A 21,261-nucleotide genomic window follows, 5' to 3' on the forward strand; every position below is an offset into this window, starting at 1 on the left:
AACTATTTTAAAAAATCATTCATTCAGATTTTTTATATATTATCAATATTTGATCTTTTTATTTAAATTGCTTTTATGTGTTTTTTATTTATTTATTTTTTTTTTACCTGAAATCACTGTAGGGGTGTATAATCCAAAATCCGGCCGACTTTACGCGCTCCTGTTCGCGCTCCACCGCCTTCTCGCTCCCGAACATCCTCAGAGAGAACTTGTTAACCCCGGGCTGCAGCATGGCACCAAACTGCCTGTGCATGAAACCCGCCTGGTAGTACCTCTCATCGTCGGGGAGAACGTGTTCAATGCCGCCGTCCAGCTTGGCAAACCCCGGGTACCGTTCGGGAGTGCCGCGCGCTCCCGGTTCCACACCTCCACCAGCGGTGCTACCAGCGCCACTACCTCCACCTCCTCCTCCTCTCGCCCCGGGCGGACTCTCCTCGTTAGGGCTTGGGTCTGCCTCGGTGATCAGACGCTTCTCTTCAGCCGAGTCCGATTCGTGGCTGTGGCGGCCGGCGAGCGACGACAAGCTGTCTCGAAACCTCCTGCAGTCGCCGTTTGAGTTGCTTTTCGCACCTCGGGCCGCTTCCGGGTCTGCAAGCGCTGCAGCCGCCGATGCCACAGACGCCGCGTCTGCGTTCCTGCTGCTCTCAGCGGCGCCCGGAGACGGCAGCGGCTTCATCCGGATGCTCCTCCGGCGCGCGTCCCGGTCTCCGTCTTCCCCGTCGCACATGGTCGAAGCGCTCCGGCCGACGTGCTGTGGCAAACTGTAAAGCCTTTTGCGCATGGAAGGATGCGACCTGTGCACAGTGGCACTGGCTATCAGCTCGATGACAGAACAGGTTTACATTGTTTATAATTTGCTACTAATTCCCCAAGATGACCTATGTATAGCCTATATATATATAAATATATATATATTTAATTTAAACTCTATTGCTTTTTACCCAGTGCCTAACCTATAACGTGAGCTCCTGTGCATGCATATGTAAGAAGATAATCTCGGACGTTACCTGTCAGCTCAAATGGTCTGCGCGCTCCCGTTCAGTCGGGACATGCCCACTCCAGTTGCAAGGCACTGTGCTTCTCTATTTCGTTAAGACCATAGAAAAGTCATCGGGGAGGGGGGGGGAGACAACAACAACAACAACAACAACAAAAACAAACAAAACAAAAACAAAAACAAAATAGTAAAAATAAAGCAGCTTTGGGGCTACCTCACCATGCACGCGCCGGAAGGATGGAGAGGAGACGCGCGGAAGTCATGGACGTTAGTGAGGCATCAAGCCTCCAGATCCCCCTATCGGCTGTCAATAATCAACAAGGCAAGGCGAGGCGCTCGCGCAGCCAAGACCGCCGCTGACATCACCACCGTCCGCCGCGCTGAGAGGCTCGCTCCGAGCTCATGAATATTCATGAGGGATGCTAATCTATCAGGTTGCCATAGGAGCGATGGAGGCTAACAAGCCCCGCCCACACCCGTAAGGTCTAAACCGGGTTGCTGATCGATTAAAAGCTTTGTCCCCGATGTCTGCCGGATTAGCATTGCCAGACCGCGCTAAAACCTTTAGAATGAGCTTTTTGTCAGGGTTAATTGTCTGCCAACATCACTGGCATAGATCAACTTCCTTATCAAAAAGTGTGCTTACATCTCTTAAGTAGTGATTTGCTATACTACCATGCATTTACATCAGCTACCGAAGACAACTGACCCTCTGGACCTTATTACCATGAACCTATATATATATATATATATATATATATATATATATATATATATATATATATAAATATATATATATATATAATTATTATTATTAAACTAACCACATATTCATCATTTGGTAGGTATTCAATTAACAACATGCTTACTTGATAAATCAATGCTTCTCAATTTGGGATCTGTAAAGCGCAGACAGGAAGTTGATACCTAATTTTTTAAAAAATTTGTTACAATGCTGGAAATCACAAATCACCATTATAAAAGCTATTCGGGTTATACTTATTACTGAGGTCTGTAGGTGGTAAAAGCTGTACTGAGGGCTTTTTCTGTTTGTTTGTTTTGTTGTTGTTGTTCTTGTTGCTGGCAGTTAAAAGGGCCTCTGGCTGCTAGAGACCCCTGGCATAAATGACTATGTCTCTTAAAATTAACTAGATTTTCACTAGACTTTATAAAACTGGGCTCCCAGGACCTTCGGGGGCATTTATAGGGACCCTATAGACTTTATAGTAGGGCTGGTAGTGGTAGAGGTCACTATCAACTACTATAAATGACCATTTGCTCAACTATTTGCTCTATAGTTATTTGTCTGTTGGAGCTTTGAGTCTCACTGAGTGGAATTGGATATGTTTAAATAGATGTCACATTGTGTTTATTTATAGGATGTACTACATCTAGAACATCACACTAGGCTTTAGCGCTCCATTGACTTCCATGGCATTCAAACGCATTCAAAAACGGTAGACCGGATACGCAAGCTCATGCGTAGAAATTTTGTACTACGCTGCATGATACAAGTTCAAATTTGGTGAACTCTGACCTGTGTAATTGTATCACGTGAGGACGCGGTACCAATAGATTATTGCGATGGCACAACGTGACCTTTTTAGTAATAAAAAGAAAGAAATTAAAAAATGGAGGTGCTAATTTTAGAGGTACCGAGCTATCCTGTACTTTACAACACAGCTTTGAAAGATTATAAAAACAACTTATGCGTGAAGCAGCGAACGTCTAGAGTCTAGACGGATAATGTCATATCCTGTTCCCGACCATATTCGCAGCAGCGTACAACAAAAATACTCAGCGTGACCGCTGCGTTATTCGTAATACAATCAAAGTTTGCGTGAGCGGACGTGTTGGAGGGGAATTTGGCGATTGAAAATGTAACATTTTAATTTAATTCTGCTCAAATGAACGAAATGATGAATAAAGATTCGTTTATTCGGAAAACGATCCGATCTTCCCATCGCTACTAGACTGAGCATGTGCAGAATGAATGATGTGACTGGTAGCTTGTTCTTAATTGGAAAAACTGAAGGTGTTACAGCTAGCCCGTATTACAACCATCCCTGGTCTCCCCTATATTTGTTGTATCCTGCTTTCTACATGTTTCGCTTATGCTTGTAAAATTATCATATGGAAGCAACCGCCATTTCGAGCACTGTTTGGTGTTTGAAAGGTTACGTGTCAAACCGCATACTACCACACTAGTTAGTGTTTCTAAATAGAGCACCACCAAAGAGTACGCTCATGTGTACAGTGCACTTCGTAGTGTTGCAGTACTCGGATTAGGACGCAGTCAATGTTTCAAGCTTTTTCCCTATTCAATTTGTCAATTCTTTCAGAAGTTCAAATATGTCTGAAGAAAATACAACTCAGGCTCTATGGAAGTTAAAACGTTATGGACGTTTTCTGCCAAAAGCCAAAAATGTCGGGGAAAACTCTTCATGGAAGGTACAATATATATATATATATATATTCTTTTACGAATTAGCCTAGCTAGGGAACAAGCTAACAGCCTAGCAGCTAGCTAACTAGCTGAAATGAATGCAAGGACAGATGATTAGCTCTCTAGCTAACAATAAGAGTGTTGTAACAAAAGTTTCACTTTATTTGTTTATTTGTTTATTTATTTATTGTTATAATTGTAGGTATTTGAAGTGATAAAAAAGTCGAAATATGGATCAAAATGTAAGATTAAATAATAAGAAACCGGTACAGCAGGTTTAGGCTAGTTGACTGACTTTGCATGCCAACTAGTACAGGGTTTCTCAAACTTTTATTTACAATAAACTTTTAGGTTAACTATTCAAATACTTAATCATCAGAGCATCTTAATATGTAACATACTATTTATTTATTTCACGAAGTTTTTTTAAAATTTTTATTTATTTATTTATTTATTTATTTATTTTGAATGTACACCGACATTCAAAAGTCTGGACACACACTTATTAAACAGTTTTAATAATAATAATAATAATAATAATAATAATAATAATAATAATACCCTGAGATGGATTGGCTCAGATCCACAGAGATCCTGACCAGAGTTTACAGGAAAAGAGTTTACTGTAGATTTAATGAAATAATAATAATAATAATAATAATAATAATAATAATGATTTTATTTACCCAAACAAGCCATTTCCATTTAGAGCTGAGAATCTCTGTTTATTTAGTTAGATTCATTTATATTTAAAGTTACTAGGCTTAAAAACAGTTCTACATAATGGCGACGTGCACGGTTAGAGCCAGTCAGGGGTATAGAGGTAGAGCAATAAGAACTAACTCCACCTGATTTAAAATTATGAAAACGTGGATCCCCTTGGAGTCCACAGAATACACTTTGAGTATCACAGAGCGAGTAAACAAGAAAACCTGTGGTGCCAGCTTTGCAGAGTGTTTTGAAAAGGAAAACACTGAGTGGAAATGCAGCCTGCCAGGTAGCACACACGACCTTTATGATCCCTATGAGCTCGGACAAGAAAAACCTTTCAATACGGAGTTTCAGTACTATTTTAGGGCGTTAGATTTTCCATCTTCGGATTATTATTATTTTTTAATCCGAGGCTGCTTAAGACACCTTAATGACTGACATGGGTGTTGATGTTTAAGCACTTGATTGATGTAAGGATGCGAGTTACTTTAACCGACATTTCTTTGACTGAAATCACATCTAGGGGGCATGTTAGCTTACTGGTTTGCACATATGCCTCGCACATCTGGTTTGAATCCCGCCTCCGCCTTCTGTGCGTGGAGTTTTCACATTCTCCTCATGCTTCGGGTGTTTTCCTCCAGGTACTCCGGTTTCCTCCCTAGTCCAAAGACATGCGTTGGAGGCTGATTGGCATGCATTTCCAGTGTGTGCACGTGTGTGCCTTTGTGCCCTCTGTCCAGGGTGTCATAGGCTTCAGGCTTCCTTGGGAGTAGGAAAAACAGTACGGAAAATAGATGGATGGATGGATGGATGAAATCACATCTAATGTAACCGCAGGAGACAGCAAGAGAGTCCTGCCTTGCTAAGCAGTTGATTCAGGCCCAAACTTAGCACTTAGCACTCATCATTGGCCCAAATACCTCTGTGGAATGATGATGAGACAATCTGCATGGCCGAAACCACACTATCTAATACAAATTAAGGGATAATTGCCTTTATATAATATGAATCATGACTACAAAATCCCACAATGCACTGCAGTAGGGTAGTGTCCATAGAGATATATATATATATGTGTGTGTGTGTGTGTGTGTATGTATATATTTAAAACTCAGACTGTCCAAGCAGGAATTATGAGTAGGAGAACCGTTCAAAAAGGGCTTTCATACTGGGAAGTTGGGAAGTTCCCAGTTCCCATTTGGTCCTGAACACGACAATAGCCTAGGAGTTGTAGAACATTCATAATGCAGTTTAACGCAACAGGGAGTAGGGAGTGATTTTGGACACACAACATACTGTACCTCAAGCTTGCCCCCAGCCAGTTTGTCTATAAGCTAGTGCACTCCAAAACAATGACAAAATTCGCATTTAGAAGAATGTATACATTCAAAATGTACAGTCAATACAGATCAACAATTTTGATGACATCATTCTGCACTTCAGCTTCTCATCAGATTTTTAAAAATTTTGTTTGTCTGATCAAACACCCTCTAGAATCTGAACTCCGTCACGTCCGCAACAAGGAGGTAAGCTAAACACTATTGGCTATTTATGTAAAAAGGGGGAGGAGCCACTCTATATGTTCTGCCGTGACTTCCTGTTTCAGCAAAATGACGCCAACACGTCGAATAACGTTACGTGTTTCAAGGCACTTCACAGAGACTTTTTCACACAGACCAAAGGGGAAGGGGAAAGCTCCTCAAAGTTTACGATTTTAGTTCACCCCTCCGGAAATAGAGAGCTCTACAAATGACACACTGCACCTTTAATTAATTATACATAAAGGCTTAATAGTAGTTTTGCTAGAATAATTCCACAAGTTATAAACCTGAGCTCAGGATTGACCTGAGGACCTTGAGGTGGTAACGCTACCCATTCCACCATTATGCCACAAACAAAAAACGAAACAAAAGCTTCAGAAATAATTGAGTTTTCGAGTTTTACCCTTTCATTACTGTGTAAAACACTGTATTAGTGCCCAAGATTGTAGTTTTGTTTGTTTGTTTATTAATAACATTTTTGTTTATTACGCTATAAACACAATTAGGCGCACGTCTGCATGCATTCGATTCATTATATACATTATTACAATAGCAGAAAATATCAAAAAGATATTAAATTAGATCAAACCGGCTAAATAGCCAACTTTTATTGGTGCACTTGAAGGTAAAGACTTCATAATCTCCCCAAGTGGGAAATACAGCCATCCACACAGCAATAGAAAGCAGCGTGTAATGTAATCGCCTGAAAATCTGCATGTTTTAAATATTTATAAGTTACTCAAGCTGCTAAATACAGCGGGGGGTTGACACTGTAAATAATTTTTTTACACAAGGTACTTTTTTCTTTCTCCCCCCATTCATTAAAGGTGTACGAGTCCAGTGAAAGCAAAGGCACGTTGGAGCTGACGATACTGGAATCTGGTCATCTGCTCATCTCACAGGCTCAGGAACTACTGGTAAGGTTTAGAAGAGACGCTTTACGTATTCGGTGCATATGCTCCCTATGATAGGATTTGATTTGATCCATTACGTGCAAGGCAGATACAGTAGAAAACACTGTAACTGCTTCGTCTGGTGTTTCTCAGAAATCGCCTGAATACCCTGCTGATTGCCAGGCCAAGTGCATCTGAGCTCCTGTGATATCTCCCAACAATAAGCTGAAATCATGGACAGCGCAGCACAAGAGTAGAGGGGAATAAAGGCAGAAGAGCGTTCTTTCTGAACAAGGCAACGTGAGAAATCGAGACAATACGCCGGGTCCTCTGATAGCCAGAGAGACCAGACACTGATTTATTGCACCCATAATGTTAATGTATGGCTGTGAACAAAAGGGGGAATTTAATATTTTTTTCTTTTCAGATCTTTTTTTCTCTAAGCATGACTAATCGTTTGTTTAGCACGTGAAGACGTTTTCATGTGAATTAGATCGGAATGAAAAAATGTTGATTGTGCATGAACAGAGTCAAAAAAAAAAAAAAAAAAGGTTTACACTGTAAGCTATAAGTAAGCATGTTTATTTCAAGCATCTTGGAAATTCTGCCAGTTCTTCAGGGGAGGTTCAGATCTGGTGACTGCGAAAGCCGTGATATATAATTCACGTTATTTTCCTCCTTGTTACAATACTCAGTGAGCCCTCGTGTTCTGTGAATGTGGGAGGAGTCATCCTGGAAGAGACCACGCCCATCTGGATTGAAATTTTTCTCAGCATGGGATAAATTTACACACACACGCACACACACAAAAAAAAAACACCCAGGATGTTTTAGAGAAACAAGCAAAGCTGTATCAGCTATACAAAATCTATAATGAATACTTTTTATGATTCTGAATGCAAGCTTGTGAGCTTTCTGGCAGCGGAGCATTCATGTTTTTGGAAAGCTGATTCTTGCCATCATTCAATTTCAAGGGGAAATTCCAGTTTCTGGCAAGCTATACAGACGTTGAGGATTTTATGGAAATAGACCCCCCTGCAGGAATTTTACGGGAATTTCAGCTTAGTCAGTGAGTCCTCACAAGGCGTTCCTACTCGAACAACAATTTATTGGTCATTCTGGCTTGGCTATTGAAGATATGACTTGGAAAGTTTAACAAAGACACTTCTAAGACTTAAGTATTAGCAAATTTCCAGTCTTTCAGACACTCCCTTCTTGTCATGGTGGCATACTGGACAGTATTGTTAAGGTCTTGTCTTGTTCTTCTGTGTTTGTGCAGGAAGGCTTCTCTCTTCTGAACGCTCCGAGCTTTCTGAAGATCCAGCAGAAATCAGACAGCCTGCTTTTCTACTTCACACTGAAGGTGAGCGATTGGAAAGCACACGCCGTGAATTCATCGGCGAGCTTGTTCGTGCGTGATAAGTATTGAGTTTAGCTGTAAAACCGAAATATCATTTGTATTGCAACAAGCAGAGGTAGCACAAAGTATTGCCAAAAAGGGATGATTTTTCACAGTCTTCTTTGCTCATATATACCAAGGGTGCCAATATTATGGCACTGGATACGATAGAATCATGCGCAGACACACATGGCATAGAAGGCACGTTAAGCACAGAGTGTCAGGGAGGTGGGGAGGGAACTAAATGTGCTCATGACGATACGAATACCCTACGGATTTGACCTTGTGGGTACCAACTCGCCAGTGTCGAAAACGCTTTACAAAAAAAAAACTGCAGCTTTTATTTTAAAAATCGGCGTTACTGTGGGTTTGCTTTAAGTGTAGGTATAATATTAGTAAGCCGCATTAATAATTATGTCAATGGAAAGTCCTCTGAAGGATAGGAAGACAAACACCTGAGTGAGTGCGTGCGTGTGTGTGTGTGTGTGTGTGTGTGTGTGTCTTTTCACAGGAAGAGAGTCGTATGATACGACTGCAGTTTGAGGGCAGCAGCAGGTCTGAAGCTGTAGATTTATGCAGGAAGGCAGTCGAGAAACTGAATGAATATCTGCCTGTAGGCACCCAGGAGCAGCCTGGCCCTTCATCTGCAGTTCACACCAGTGGAATCTCTAACCAGCAACAGCAGGTACACTACATGAAAGACCAAAAGCAGTAGTATATATACGGTGAATATGTGTGTGTGTGTGTGTATATATGTATATATATATATATATATATATGTATACATAGCATATCACCAAACGTTTGTGGAAATCTGACCACCACATCCATATGTGGGCTTTCCTTAAACCGTTGGAAGCACACAATTGTATAGAATGTCTTTGTATGCTGTAGCATTACAATTTCCCTTCACTGGTATGGTGAATTCCCTTCACTGGAATGAAATTCCCAGATACTAAACAAGCGAATGGCGAGAGTGAGTCATCTCAGTCCGACCAATCCAGTGATTCATTACGCATACAGCGCATTTATCAAAACCAATTGTCTCCTGCGTGCATCTTAAATGGTCGTTTTCGCCAGAAGACCCAAAACGTTGCCGTGACTAATTAACCAGCCCTTAACATCACTGGTTTTCCTTTTAACATTGATCTCGGAATCCTAACACGATTACAGCTTTATACTTAATAAGATTTTTATTGTTCGAAAAAATAGCTTAGAGGTTTCTGGCAATTCATGTGGGGTGAGCAATGGAGCTATCAATAATAATGATGATGATGATAATGATGCAGGTCACACATGGGTGAGTATTGAGGTTGCAGTCCAGTCTGAAGCAACCACGGCTATGCCTTATTCCCTCTGAATGTCCGCCTCGTATCAGCCACTCTGAATACACATCAACTTATTATTATTCTAATGATTATGATTCATTTTCAAGGCTGAAGCGAGTTTCTGTTTGAAAACAATTTAATAACAAACAGAGCAGTAGTAAGTAGGCTAATTTACAAATGGAAACGAATACAAACACCAGCTGTAAAATCATGGAAGAAGCCTTTGTTTATTTTTCACATTTACATTATAGCACAGTGAAATAATATTTCTTTGCATATCCGAGCTTGTTAAGAAGCTGGGGTTAGAGCTCAGGGTCAGTTATGATACCGCGCCCCTGGAGCAGATAGGGTTAAGGGCCTTGGGGTGCAACTTGGGGTGCTGGGGCTTGAACCCCAACCTCCTGATCAGTAAGCCTACACTGTTAAACCACCACTACACAGATAACAAAGACCATACCTGTTGCTGTACTATTTCTGGGATGTTTTGTTTTGATTTTGTTACAATTTACAGCTAATGCTAATATGTTTTGTATTTATTCACCTGTAAGCTGGCTGCCACAGCCATTTAGAATAAATAACAGCAAAAAAAAACCCAAAACAATCTAACAGTACAGACATTATCTTATGATTTGTTATTATCTTATCGTGTGTTCCTCTTCTCATTTGAAAGTCATCACTTCAGAATGGACCACACCAAGATTTTAGGCACAGGAAGAGAATTCAGGATGTAGTATGAACTGGTTCAGTTGTGATATGGAAAACAGAATGAGTTGGCACTCCAGCTGTCACTCCCAGAGCATAAGTCAAGAGTTCCAGTGATGCACTGAATAAAATGTGAGGAGCATAGGGTTCATAGGACTGAACCCAAGTACCATTGGCTTGGAAGACCATTAACTGGCATGTGGGATGTGGTTACATTTACATCAGCTGCCTGTATGCAGAAACCAAGATCTAATGCCAACTAAGCCACTTAAACCTCATTACTGCCATCAACTGGAGCCTCCTCTTAATAGCACCATTATTCAATTAAATGGACTACAAAGGTAATGCTCAGTGTCATTAGATTTCATAGTGGTTTCAATGGGAACATTTAGATTCAAAGCAGATTTGTTGAACTGTTCTAATGCATGGCATGCATGTCTGCTAAAAGCTGTTTCCTCACTGTACTACTAAGTTTAACTCCTAACCATGCACTCTATGTCCCTTCAGCGTTCCAGCGTAATGATATGTATAGCTTTGCTTTCACTAGATGGTGCTCTTCTCATTCAGACAAGAACACTAGCTCTTGCAGATTCACTCATTCGACTGACTGGATGGTGAAATCTTCTGCAAGTTTGTCCCACATTTTGACCTTCCCATTCAAAATGCACTATTACACTATGGTGACAGAAAAACAAGACAGAATGAAGTAGTTTGGAAGAGATGACCGCTTTCAGTTAGTAATGACCTTATTGATTGACATGGAAGCTCTTCTGTGTGAGACCTGAGAGTGTAATGATTGGGTCTATCCTGTGTCTCTTAAGACTCCTGTAGCGACACCGCAGGTGATCCATGACGTTATCCCGGAATCTCTGTCCATCAAGCAGCTTTCTCAGGTACAACTGAAGACTTTTCCATTTGATGCAGTGATTGAGAGCAGAATGTCCTTTTCATTCCATTTTGAAGGAGATATCACGGGAGCTTAGCATCACAAAATGATTTCTGTTTTTGTACACAGTCACAGAGGTGTTTGTTTTGTCTCTAGTACTTCCTGGGTGAGAGTGGATTGTCCCTGCCTTTGGCATATCATCATTTGTCTCTGCCTCCTGGTGATATGGAGGGACTCTTGCGCCTGTGTTTGCTGGACTCTGGCTTCCCTGGTTTTGTAGAAGATGTGGAGAACAAGCTAAAAGCCTTGAGCCAAGAATAAGGTACAAGTCATGTAAATGTTTGTGACTGCGTTCACTTCCATTATTGGACATATTGTATAAGATACAGAACAAACCGTTAAAGGAAAAATCCACCCTAAACAACTATAATGGCGACCAAGATTGATATTATAATGAAATTTTGTGTTGACTTTATTTTAGTCTTAACTTCTTTCATCCACTCGTTGGTCTAGTTTCCAATTCAGTTAAAGGTTTCCTTTATTACCCACAATGCCGTTTGAGTACCCGATGTGGTATTCAGCCCTTGCTTCATCTCTACCTAAAGAGAGCGAGTCTGCCCAGCTGGACACCTCTTCATCTGTAAACCCTGCTCAAATCGATCCGCTTCCAAAAGGTCCAACTTTCACGGTAATCTCACCGTCAATGCCGTCGTCATCTCGTAGATCGCTACCCAGCCAAGCCGAGGCTCTTAACTCGGTGTCGTATAACTACGTTGCATCCTAGGGCTACGAGACCAGCATTTGCACCAGCGTCTATCTTCTACAACTGTCAATTTGGATTTCTCATTAATATAACATTGACCATCGCTTGCTCTTGTGTTTTTAGGAGGTAACAGCAAATCCTGACCATTATCGCCTATATTTCAGATTGTTTTATTTCAGAATCGCCAACCAAATCACAAATATTTCAATACAAACATGTTTCACGCTTTTCGGGGTGGCCTTTTCCTTTAAGCTGATCATTTACGTCAATCAAGCAATCCAGACGACACATCCGTTCATATTTTCGAGCCTTTATTTTAAAAAGAACAGTTGGTCTCACATATTATTGTAATGGCTTTAGCTCCAGCAGATGCCATCTTTACTTATTGGTCCAGTTGTACCGCAACACACTGATACATCGTTTTCTTGAAGAGAAGTAGTCATGCAACTACAGCAGTGCATTTATGCTGTTCCTGCATCCCGATGATCCCACAACATTAAAGCTTAGTCTCTGAAATTCGTCGACACAAACGCGGCCCAGTGTACAGTTGCCATTAATTCTATTTGAATACATATTGCATAGGATAATAGCCATGCTATACAAGATTTATATCTGACTAAAAAGAAACAAGGTCAGAGGACATAGAAGATTAAAAAACTTCTTCACTTTTTACAGATATGCTATTATAATATTCGAACACTTACAGCTCAACCTGTACAAGACATCTAGGTAATTCTAGAAAATAATTAATCTTTATTGATCTTTTAAAATTCTTTAATACATAGACAGTTCTCCGTGATTAAATACTGCTCTGCCAGTCACAGCTAGGCTCTTGCAGTCCAGCTTTACATAGAACACCTTTGTTTAATTTCATGAGCTGATGATAAACTGTACAAAGAACTCAATGAGTGGATCTGACTTTTTATCTCACTTTGAATTTCTTAAATAAAAAAAAAAATAAAAAAAAACCCCAAACAAACAACAACAAAAAAACACACTTAGGGTAATCCTCTGAAGTAACACCACACAAAGGGATAACAATAGAAAAAAATGGCGTGTTATTAGGTTATGTTACTGCATGCATTCGACACGATATGCAAGTATGCAAAAGGATCGCCTCAGAAGGATGACATGATGAAAGGAAAAGAACAGCACAGAAGAGTAAAAATAATGTGCACACCTTTTGAATGAACTGGGGATCAATTGTGCCCACACATACTCACATCACAAACCATAAGACTGAATAAGGCATGCTTTAAGACAGTCCTTATTGTTCTTTTCTGCCAGTGATATGCTGTTGCTGTTTCGTTGGCCGTGAGGCAGGATATGCTTTATTAGAAATGGCCAGGAGTTTCCGCTCTCCTTGAATACCTTCATACGGTCAAGATGTGCAGTCAGTATTCTGTAGAACAGCAAGCAAGGGAAAATGTTGAACACGAGAACAGTGTACACTGCATTATTGCTCTGTTTGGTTGTTGTTGTTGTTGTTGTTTTTTTGTTCTTATTTTGACCTCAGGTCAACTTGAATCAAATTACAGTTACTTACCAACACATGAAAGTTTTGGAACAGTTTAATTATTACTGTTTGATTTAGTACTCTATGTGTGCTGTTTTTGGTAACAATTACTATAAAAACCATGTTCCTAACACGTTTTAATGCATCGATTGTTGTATGTACTCCGTATGCGTATGAAAATCCATTGCATTTTATAGGAGCGCATATTATGCATTACATGTTATATGGTTATACGAAAATACTCCGTGCTGGAATGGTGTGATACGGCACAACACGGTCTGGAGTGTGTTATGATAATTACACCACAGCGATTTGCCAAAGATTACAACGTTTCATTTATTAATGAACAACACGTCACACATTTGAACAGTTTAGAGTGCGATTTAATGTTGTGGACCGTCCACGAAACAAGTTATTTCCTCTCTCTCTCTCTCTCTCTCTCTCTCTCTCTCACTCTGAAGACTTTCCTGTGCTGGAAAACTTTACAAAGCACAGTGACCGTTACAAAATGCTGACAACCGAGACTACTTACGTAAATGTTAAATAAATGTCTCCTAACAACAACAAAAAAAACCATCTTCACCACACCAACGATTATATGTTTTTCTTTGTTGAACAACAATGTGTTTTTTTTTTTTTAAGGATCTCTATCAATTATTAGTCTTAGATTATATGGAGAGTCTACAGTACAAGTCCCTGTGTATGAGCTGTTACTATAGAAACAATAACACATTAGAACGAGCGCATTGATATTAGCCTACGGTTCATCTTACAGCCGGAACTACTTTCTGAACCGTTCTGTTATACAAAAAAAATAAATAACGCACACCTTCGGAGCAATCTGATTGGAGAATTTAGCCGCGCTGTAGTTTAAGGCTAGTTATACCGCAGTATTGTTGAATTCTCAAATCGGAAGGTGTTGATTAATTTTCCATAACAGCAGCTCTGAAAGGAGTTATATTTCTGTAGTAACAGCTCATACACAGGGACTTGGCAGTATGGCAGTACTTCACATAAACCAAGCCTAATAATAAATGGATTTTTTTCCCAATCTTCCAACGTTCCAGTTTGGGTGAGTCTGTGCACATGATAACCCCAGATTTATGTTCTTGGTTGACACGAGTGGAACCTGACCTGGTTCACCTCAAGGTTCAGTGTTTTGCGCATGCTGAGATGCTTTTCTGCTCACCACGGTTGTAAAGCGTGATTATATGAGTTACTATATCCTTCCTGCTGGCTCTAAACAATCTGGCCATTTTCCTCTGACCTTTCTTATCAACAAGGCGTTTCCACCCACAGAACTGTCGCTCACTCAGTGATGGTGTTTTTTTTTTGTGTGTGTGTGTGTGTCCCCCGTGTGTAAACTCTCTAGACTGTTGTGTGTCAAAATCCCAGGAGATCGGCATTTTCTGAAATACTCAACCAGCCCATATGGCACCAACAACCATGCCGCAGTTAAAGTCACAGAGATCACATTTGTGCAGGTGTGCCTAATAACGTGGAGGGTGAGTGTATTTTATTACGTTTATGAATCTGTAGCATCCAGGTATCTCTCAAAAACTGTATGATAACACAATGTTATGTTTGAAACTCTGATCAAAACCAGTGCGTTTTCCTAAGACGTTCTGTCGTAGAGCGTTCGATCTGCAAGTAAGGGTTGAGTATCAGTAATACTCACATTATTTGCTGTATTTGTTCAGTTGGTGTTACGTTGTCTCAGGTTTTTGTCTTTGTGGTTGTTAGTAGAATTGGTTTTCCTGTCAGAGAAAAAGAAAATACATTTTCTAGATGCTCAAGAGTAACTCGCTACGGTACATAATTAGATTAAGGACAAAATTCGAGTTTATTAAAAATACACCACCGGTCAAAATGGACATATTAGATTGTATATGTAATGTCCACTGAAATAAAAAACATTTTGATAAAAGCTTAAGGTTGTGTTTGGTTTCTTAAAATGAAATTGCTCCTCCGCAATTTTCGTTTTTTTCTTTTCTTCCGGAGAAATGGTGAAGAATATAGGATTGATTGTAAAGTTTAAGAAAAGCCTCCCGAGTAAATCCATCATGAAACTGGTGGAGAATATACAATAATACTTTTGATTTGTTTAACACGTTTCATCATTCCGTATGTATTTCACAGTGGTTATGTCACTCGTCTGCGAATGGGCGTGGCCAACCAATTGACCGGTACGGTATATTCAATAACTCATTTTACAATACGGATTACATTGATGAGCATTTATTGTTGTAGACATGAATTGGGAAAGCTCGGGTCTTACATTGATCCAGCTGGTTCATCATCTTCATCCGAGGCAAAAAGCAGGGGAAGGAAATGAAAAGAAAATGAAAGAAACGTGTTAATAACACCGAGCCTATTCTCGAATTGCTCTTTACTATTATTTAATAGTGGTTGAAGAGTTCACATTGTCAGACTACTTTCTCAAGTGTGTGTTACGTCAAATGAGATGTAAAATGATGGTTATTATGGAGTGACACTTATAATTTCATACAGTTTTATAGTTTATCTTGGCATACACCTGTACCGGGTTTGATATCAGCGTAACCCTCAGCTAACGAGTAACGTTTTTTTTGCGGCTGACATCTATAAACGTTCATGATATTTTTACCAACAGAAATAGGAAATAATCTAGTACCAAGCGTACACTTCTGACATAGCATAAAGATTTGAGACACAGATGGAGCATTCGTTAGTGTGAGAGTGTGTGAAAGCAGCATGCATCTGCAGCCTGATTCAACAGTCACCAAACAAGCGAAAAGGTCATATTTAGAGACAGAACAACATGGCTGCCAGTCAATTAACTGACACACAGTCAAGCCATTTCAAATAGCAGACTCATTCCCAACAAACCCATGCACGATTTTAAAGCCAAAGGGCACTTAAATGCATGATTGCTTTCTAATCTGATCATCCTAATCTTGAGGAACCTTTGTGTAAGCTTCACTCTGATCAATAATATGGCCGACTGAGGTCACATCCCACAAGCATCCTGCTTGCACAGTCAGTTAAGTTTGCTCTGTAGAAAATTACGCCAAGTCCAGACAGTTCTCATAACGCACTGATCAGCTAATTCAGCTGGCAGTACTTTATCCTCTTCCTAACTGTATATATATATTTTTTGTCAAACTTTACTTGATGTTTAATATGTAGTTGGACTCAATCAGCCATAACATTAAAACTACTGACTGGTGAAGTGAATAACATTGATTATCTCGTTACAATGGCACCTATGAAGGGGTGGGATATATTAGGCTTTGATATATCAAAGCCTTAAGTTGATGTGCTGGAAGCGGGAAAAATGGGCGAGTGTATGGATCGGAGTGACTTTGACAAGGGCCAATTGCGATGAAAGTGGATCACAGCTTGCTGCGTATGAGGCTGCATACCCACAGACCGGTCTGAGTGCCCGTGCTGACCCCTGTCCTCCGCTGAATGCGCCTACAATGGGCACGTGAGCATCAGAACTAGACCAATGGGGAAAAAGGTGACCTGATCTGATGAGTAATATCTTCTTCTACATCATGTGGACGGCCGGGTGTGTGTGCGTCGCTTTTCTGAGAAATGGGACCAGGATACACTATGTGAAGAAGGCAAGTCATCTGAGGCACTGTGATGCTCTGGGCAATGTTCTGCTGGGAAACCTCGAGTCCTGGCATTCACGTGGATGTTACTTTTACACGTGCCACCTACCTAAATATTGTTGCAGAGTAAGTACACCCCTTCATGGCAGGATAATGTGCCCTGCCACACTGTAAAAAATTGTTCTTGAATGGTTTGAGGAACATGACAAAGAGTTCAAGGTGTTGACTTGGCCTCCAGATTCCCCAGATCTTATGCGATCGAGCATCTGTAGGATGTGCAAAACAAGTCAGATGCATAGAGGCCCCACTTCGCAATTTACAGGACTTAAAGGATCTACTGCTAATGTTTTGGTGCCAGATACAACACCTTCAGAGGTCTTGTGGCGTCCATGCCTTGACGGGTCAGAGCTGTTTTGGCGGCACAAGGGGGACCTACACAATATTAGGCAGGGGGTTTTAATGTTATGGCTGATCAGCGTGTGTGTGTGTACGTGTATATATATGGTAAGTTAAAAGGCTTTTAGAAGCCCGTGTTCCAAATATTTTTTTGATGAGACTACAGAACACCAAGCTACAGTTGTATGACTAAACAATCAACACAGACAAATACTCAGGATGATAGCTCTGTAAAATATCTTGTCATGCTCGTATTATTAAAAACACCACTTCTCAATATACTGCATGTTATATTCTGCTGTGAAGCACTAGATATACGTAACCCGCAAAAAAAAAATTTCTAAGTTAATTGTGAGAACTGGCATCAAAACACAGAGCATTACATTCTCATCTCGGATTCTGCTGATAAGAACCAATGCCAGATATAATCTGCCTTAATCTATCCCCATCCCTCATTCGCTTTCTTGCTTGGCTAAATCCTGTTCAGAACACAGAGCTCTGTTAAAACAGTACATATAGTTCGAAAATCAACAATGAGGTTCCAGTTGTTTTCAGGCTATTTATTTGTTTATTCATGATATATATATAAAAAATAACACTTAAAAAAAGTAAAGAAAGAATTTATATATGGTCATATGGTACAAGACTTTTGAGTGGTAATATCTATATTTCTATCTCTATCTCGACCCGGGTTACTGTTTGTTCAGAGTTTCACATGTTTTCCATGTGTCCGAATGGGTTTCCTCTGGGTTTTCCGGTTTCCTCCAAAAAAAAAACAACAAAAAAAAACATGCACGTAGGTGAATTGGCAACACTAAATTGACCCTTGGTGTGAAAATGTGTGTGTGTGTGCATGCAGGACTTGTATTCCATCCAGGGTGTATTCCTGCCTTGTGCCCAGTGTTCCCGGGATAGGCCCTGGACCTGGATCCGGACCAGGATAAATTAAGATACTGAATGAATGAATATATGTACTGAACATTTCATTATAAGCATTCTAAATAGTCTAAACTGATGTTAATATGCATCTATATAAAAAAAGAAAAAACAATAATAATTTCAGACATTGTAGAAACAGATCACCTCAGTTTCGACATGGGAATCCCACAATATTCGGTTAATGTTGAGGTTAATTAATGAATCAGGAGTTAATAATAATAATAATAATTGTCCCAGTTATTGGATAAAGAAGTGTTAATACAACAGTCTGAATGGATGGAAGACAGATCAAAGGCAAACTTTCCATACGTGCAAGTTCTCAAACTTACCACCAACAAAGATTATGGTGCCATATGGAGAAGAGAAAAACAACAAGGTAATTGTATTTATTTAAAACTACTCCGTGACAACAAACTGAAGTTGTACTGAAGAAGATGGATTAGATTTCATCCCAAGTTTACTGACTTTAGAACCAAGGTTATTTACCGTGATTTCACCAGGTAAAGGAGTTTCTGAACTCACACCAGAATAAGTAGAGGTGAAAATCTCAACAAGTATAGAATTTTTCTTTTTTTTTTTTTTTTTTTAAATACATTTTTTTGTTAAACATGCTTAACTGTTAAGACTGAAAACGTACACATTGGTTTTGTAGTAGGAGATGTTCTGTAATGCTATTAGGTGACTGATGGACAGTAGGCAATAGCAAATGACAGATACGCAGAAAAATCACAGGGAAACATATGGTAAATGGTCTGCACTTATATAGCACTTTTTTAACCGTAGCGGTTCTACAAAGCGCTTTACACTGGTTCTCATTCACCCATTCACACACCAACGGTAGCAGAGCTGCCATGCAAGGTGCTAGCTTGCCATCAGGAGCAACTTGGGGTTCAGGACACTTCGGCGTGTGGAGTCACGTGGGCCGGGAATATCCACGTCATGTACGCAGTGCTGTACAGATATTTGGGACATTCTTGTGGAATTGCTTTTTATAGTCATGTAAAAAGTAACCTAACGGAAGTGAAATGGAAGAGGTTATGTTTCTTGAATGCATAAAAATAGCACAAAGAGCATTTTAACGAAACATCGTGTGCGCTATCTCGTCCTTGCCTGATGTCTCTGTCTACTGCACATGCCCTTATCAGAAAGACAAGAAATTCGGTTTACCGTAGCGTCGTTTACAAGGATGCTCTCATGCTGAATTTGAACTAGCAAAATCACCATGTCCCCTTTTTCCGCAACTCTCATTTATCACACTGTTATCCGCCAGAGGAGCACAACTGGCCTCGTTTAGCCTTGCTGAAGGCAATTTGTGACCTCAAGATCTGACAAACGCAATCTCTGTCAGCACAACCAGCTAGTAATTTATTTATTCATTCATTTTATCCTCTTCAAATCAAACTGTAATATGAAACTTTTTTTTTTTACGGCATGGTTTCGTCACAGTACTAAAGCACTAATAGTGCCGTGAGTTCATTTTCTTAATTTTCACAGCTAACCCAAAATGAGCAATTAATAAGTGTGCATGTGGAATAATATGTAAAATCATTTCAGATTCATTTCCGTTGTTCAGATATTAAATCTGTTATACAATAAGAGATATATTGACTGATGGAAACAGCCATTGCAGAGAATGGAATAATATCATGATCGTATTAATTATATAATCTGGTGCAGTGTTCTGGATATTGTATGAAAACAGAAATGGTACCAGGGTAAACCTTGAAGACCCATGATCCTTCAGGTAGAAATGACCAGAACTAAGGTTATCCCAAGATGAGTTGTTAACTTACTACCAGAGAGCAAATGCAGCAAAAAAAATAAACAACAGCAAAACAACTGTTAGAGAAATATTGCATTTGTGTTTCAAAACCTTAATAGCTGCCGTACTGAGATGTATACACAGTATCTCACAAAAGTGAGTACACCCCTCATATTTTTGTAAATATTTGATGATATCTTTTCATGTGACAACACTGAAGAAATGACACTTTGCTACAATGTAAAGTAGTGAGTGTACAGCTTGTGTAACAGTGTAAATTTGCTGTCCCCTCAAAATAACTCAACACACAGCCATTAATGTCTAAACCGCTGGCAACAAAAGTGAGTACACCCCTAAGTGAAAATGTCCAAATTGAGCCCAAAGTGTCAATATTTTGTGTGGCCACCATTATTTTCCAGCACTGCCTTAACCCTCTTGGGCATGGAGTTCACTAGAGCTTCACAGATTGCCTCTGGAGTCCTCTTCCACTCCTCCATGACGACATCACGGAGCTGGTGCCCAATAGGGTTTAGGTCTGGAGACATGCTTGGCCAGTCCATCACCTTCACCCTTAGCTTCTTTAGCAAGGCAGTGGTCGTCTTGGAAGTGTGTTTGGGGTTGTAATCATGCTGGAATACTGCATACTGATCATGCTCTGTTTCAGTATGTCACAGTACATGTTGGCATTCATGGTTCCCTCAATGAACTGTAGCTCCCCAGTGCCAGCAGTACTCATGCAGCCCCAGACCATGACACTCCCACCACCATGCTTGAGTGTAGGCAAAACACACTTGTCTTTGTACTCCTCACCTGGTTGCCGCCCCACATGCTTGACACCATCTGAACCAAATAAGTTTATCTTGGTCTCATCAGACCACAGGACATGGTTCCAGTAATCCATGTCCTTAGTCTGCTTGTCTTCAGCAAACTGTGCAGGCTTTCTTGTGCATCATCTTTAGAAGAGGCTTCCTTTTGGGACGACAGCCATGCAGACCAATTTGATGCAGTGTGTGGTGTATGGTCTGAGCACTGACAGGCTGACCCCCCACCCCTTCAACCTCTGCAGCAATGCTGGCAGCACTCATACGACTATTTCCCAAAGACAACCTCTGGATATGACGCTGAGCACGTGCACTCAACTTCTTTGGTCGACCATGGCGAGGCCTGTTCTGAGTGGAACCTGTCCTGTTAAACCGCTGGCCACCGTGCTGTCAGGGTCTTGGCAATCTTCTTATAGCCTAGGCCATCTTTATGCAGAGCAACAATTGTTTTTTTCAGATCCTCAGAGAGTTCTTTGCCATGAGGTGCCATGTTGAACTTCCAGTGACCAGTATGAGGGAGTGTGAGAGCGATGACACCAAATTTAACACACCTGCTCCCCAT

General features: G+C 40.3%; 3 protein-coding genes across 9 annotated transcripts in view; 1 reads left to right on the top strand and 2 right to left on the bottom strand.

Moving 5' to 3' along the window:
* hcn4 (hyperpolarization activated cyclic nucleotide-gated potassium channel 4) overlaps positions 1–727 on the bottom strand; it is a 102,995-nt gene extending 102,268 nt beyond the window's left edge. The window contains exon 1 of the mRNA XM_053678233.1: positions 108–727. Coding sequence (XP_053534208.1) covers positions 108–727 — 620 coding nt within the window. The remainder of the gene's footprint in view (positions 1–107) is intronic.
* A 2,397-nt stretch (positions 728–3,124) lies between these two features.
* Positions 3,125–21,261, top strand: part of rec114 (REC114 meiotic recombination protein) — a 38,505-nt gene continuing 20,368 nt past the window's right edge. For 2 of the 5 annotated variants that reach the window (XM_053677856.1, XM_017466429.3), the window contains exons 1-7: positions 3,125–3,448; positions 5,649–5,680; positions 6,523–6,612; positions 7,868–7,951; positions 8,499–8,672; positions 10,839–10,910; positions 11,060–11,225. In XM_053677856.1, the coding sequence (XP_053533831.1) occupies positions 3,379–3,448; positions 5,649–5,680; positions 6,523–6,612; positions 7,868–7,951; positions 8,499–8,672; positions 10,839–10,910; positions 11,060–11,224 (687 nt within the window). In that variant the 5' untranslated portion in view covers positions 3,125–3,378 and the 3' untranslated portion in view covers position 11,225. Of the gene's footprint in view, positions 3,449–5,648; positions 5,681–6,522; positions 6,613–7,867; positions 7,952–8,498; positions 8,673–10,838; positions 10,911–11,059; positions 11,226–12,953; positions 13,043–14,554; positions 15,176–21,261 lie in introns of those variants that run through there. The other 3 variants (XM_017466430.3, XM_017466428.3, XM_017466432.3) reach the window with 3 other exon arrangements.
* The window catches only part of nptnb (neuroplastin b), a 37,395-nt gene continuing 28,094 nt past the window's right edge, over positions 11,961–21,261 (bottom strand). For 2 of the 3 annotated variants that reach the window (XM_047154714.2, XM_017466426.3), the window contains 3 exons: positions 15,461–15,482; positions 14,861–14,939; positions 11,961–13,068 (listed from right to left, as the gene is read on the bottom strand). In XM_047154714.2, coding sequence (XP_047010670.1) covers positions 14,879–14,939; positions 15,461–15,482 — 83 coding nt within the window. In that variant the 3' untranslated portion in view covers positions 11,961–13,068; positions 14,861–14,878. The remainder of the gene's footprint in view (positions 13,069–14,860; positions 14,940–15,460; positions 15,483–21,261) is intronic. The other variant, XM_047154712.2, reaches the window with a different exon arrangement.

Source organism: Ictalurus punctatus, chromosome 4 (genome assembly GCF_001660625.3).
Source record: "Ictalurus punctatus breed USDA103 chromosome 4, Coco_2.0, whole genome shotgun sequence".
NCBI lineage: Eukaryota > Metazoa > Chordata > Actinopteri > Siluriformes > Ictaluridae > Ictalurus > Ictalurus punctatus.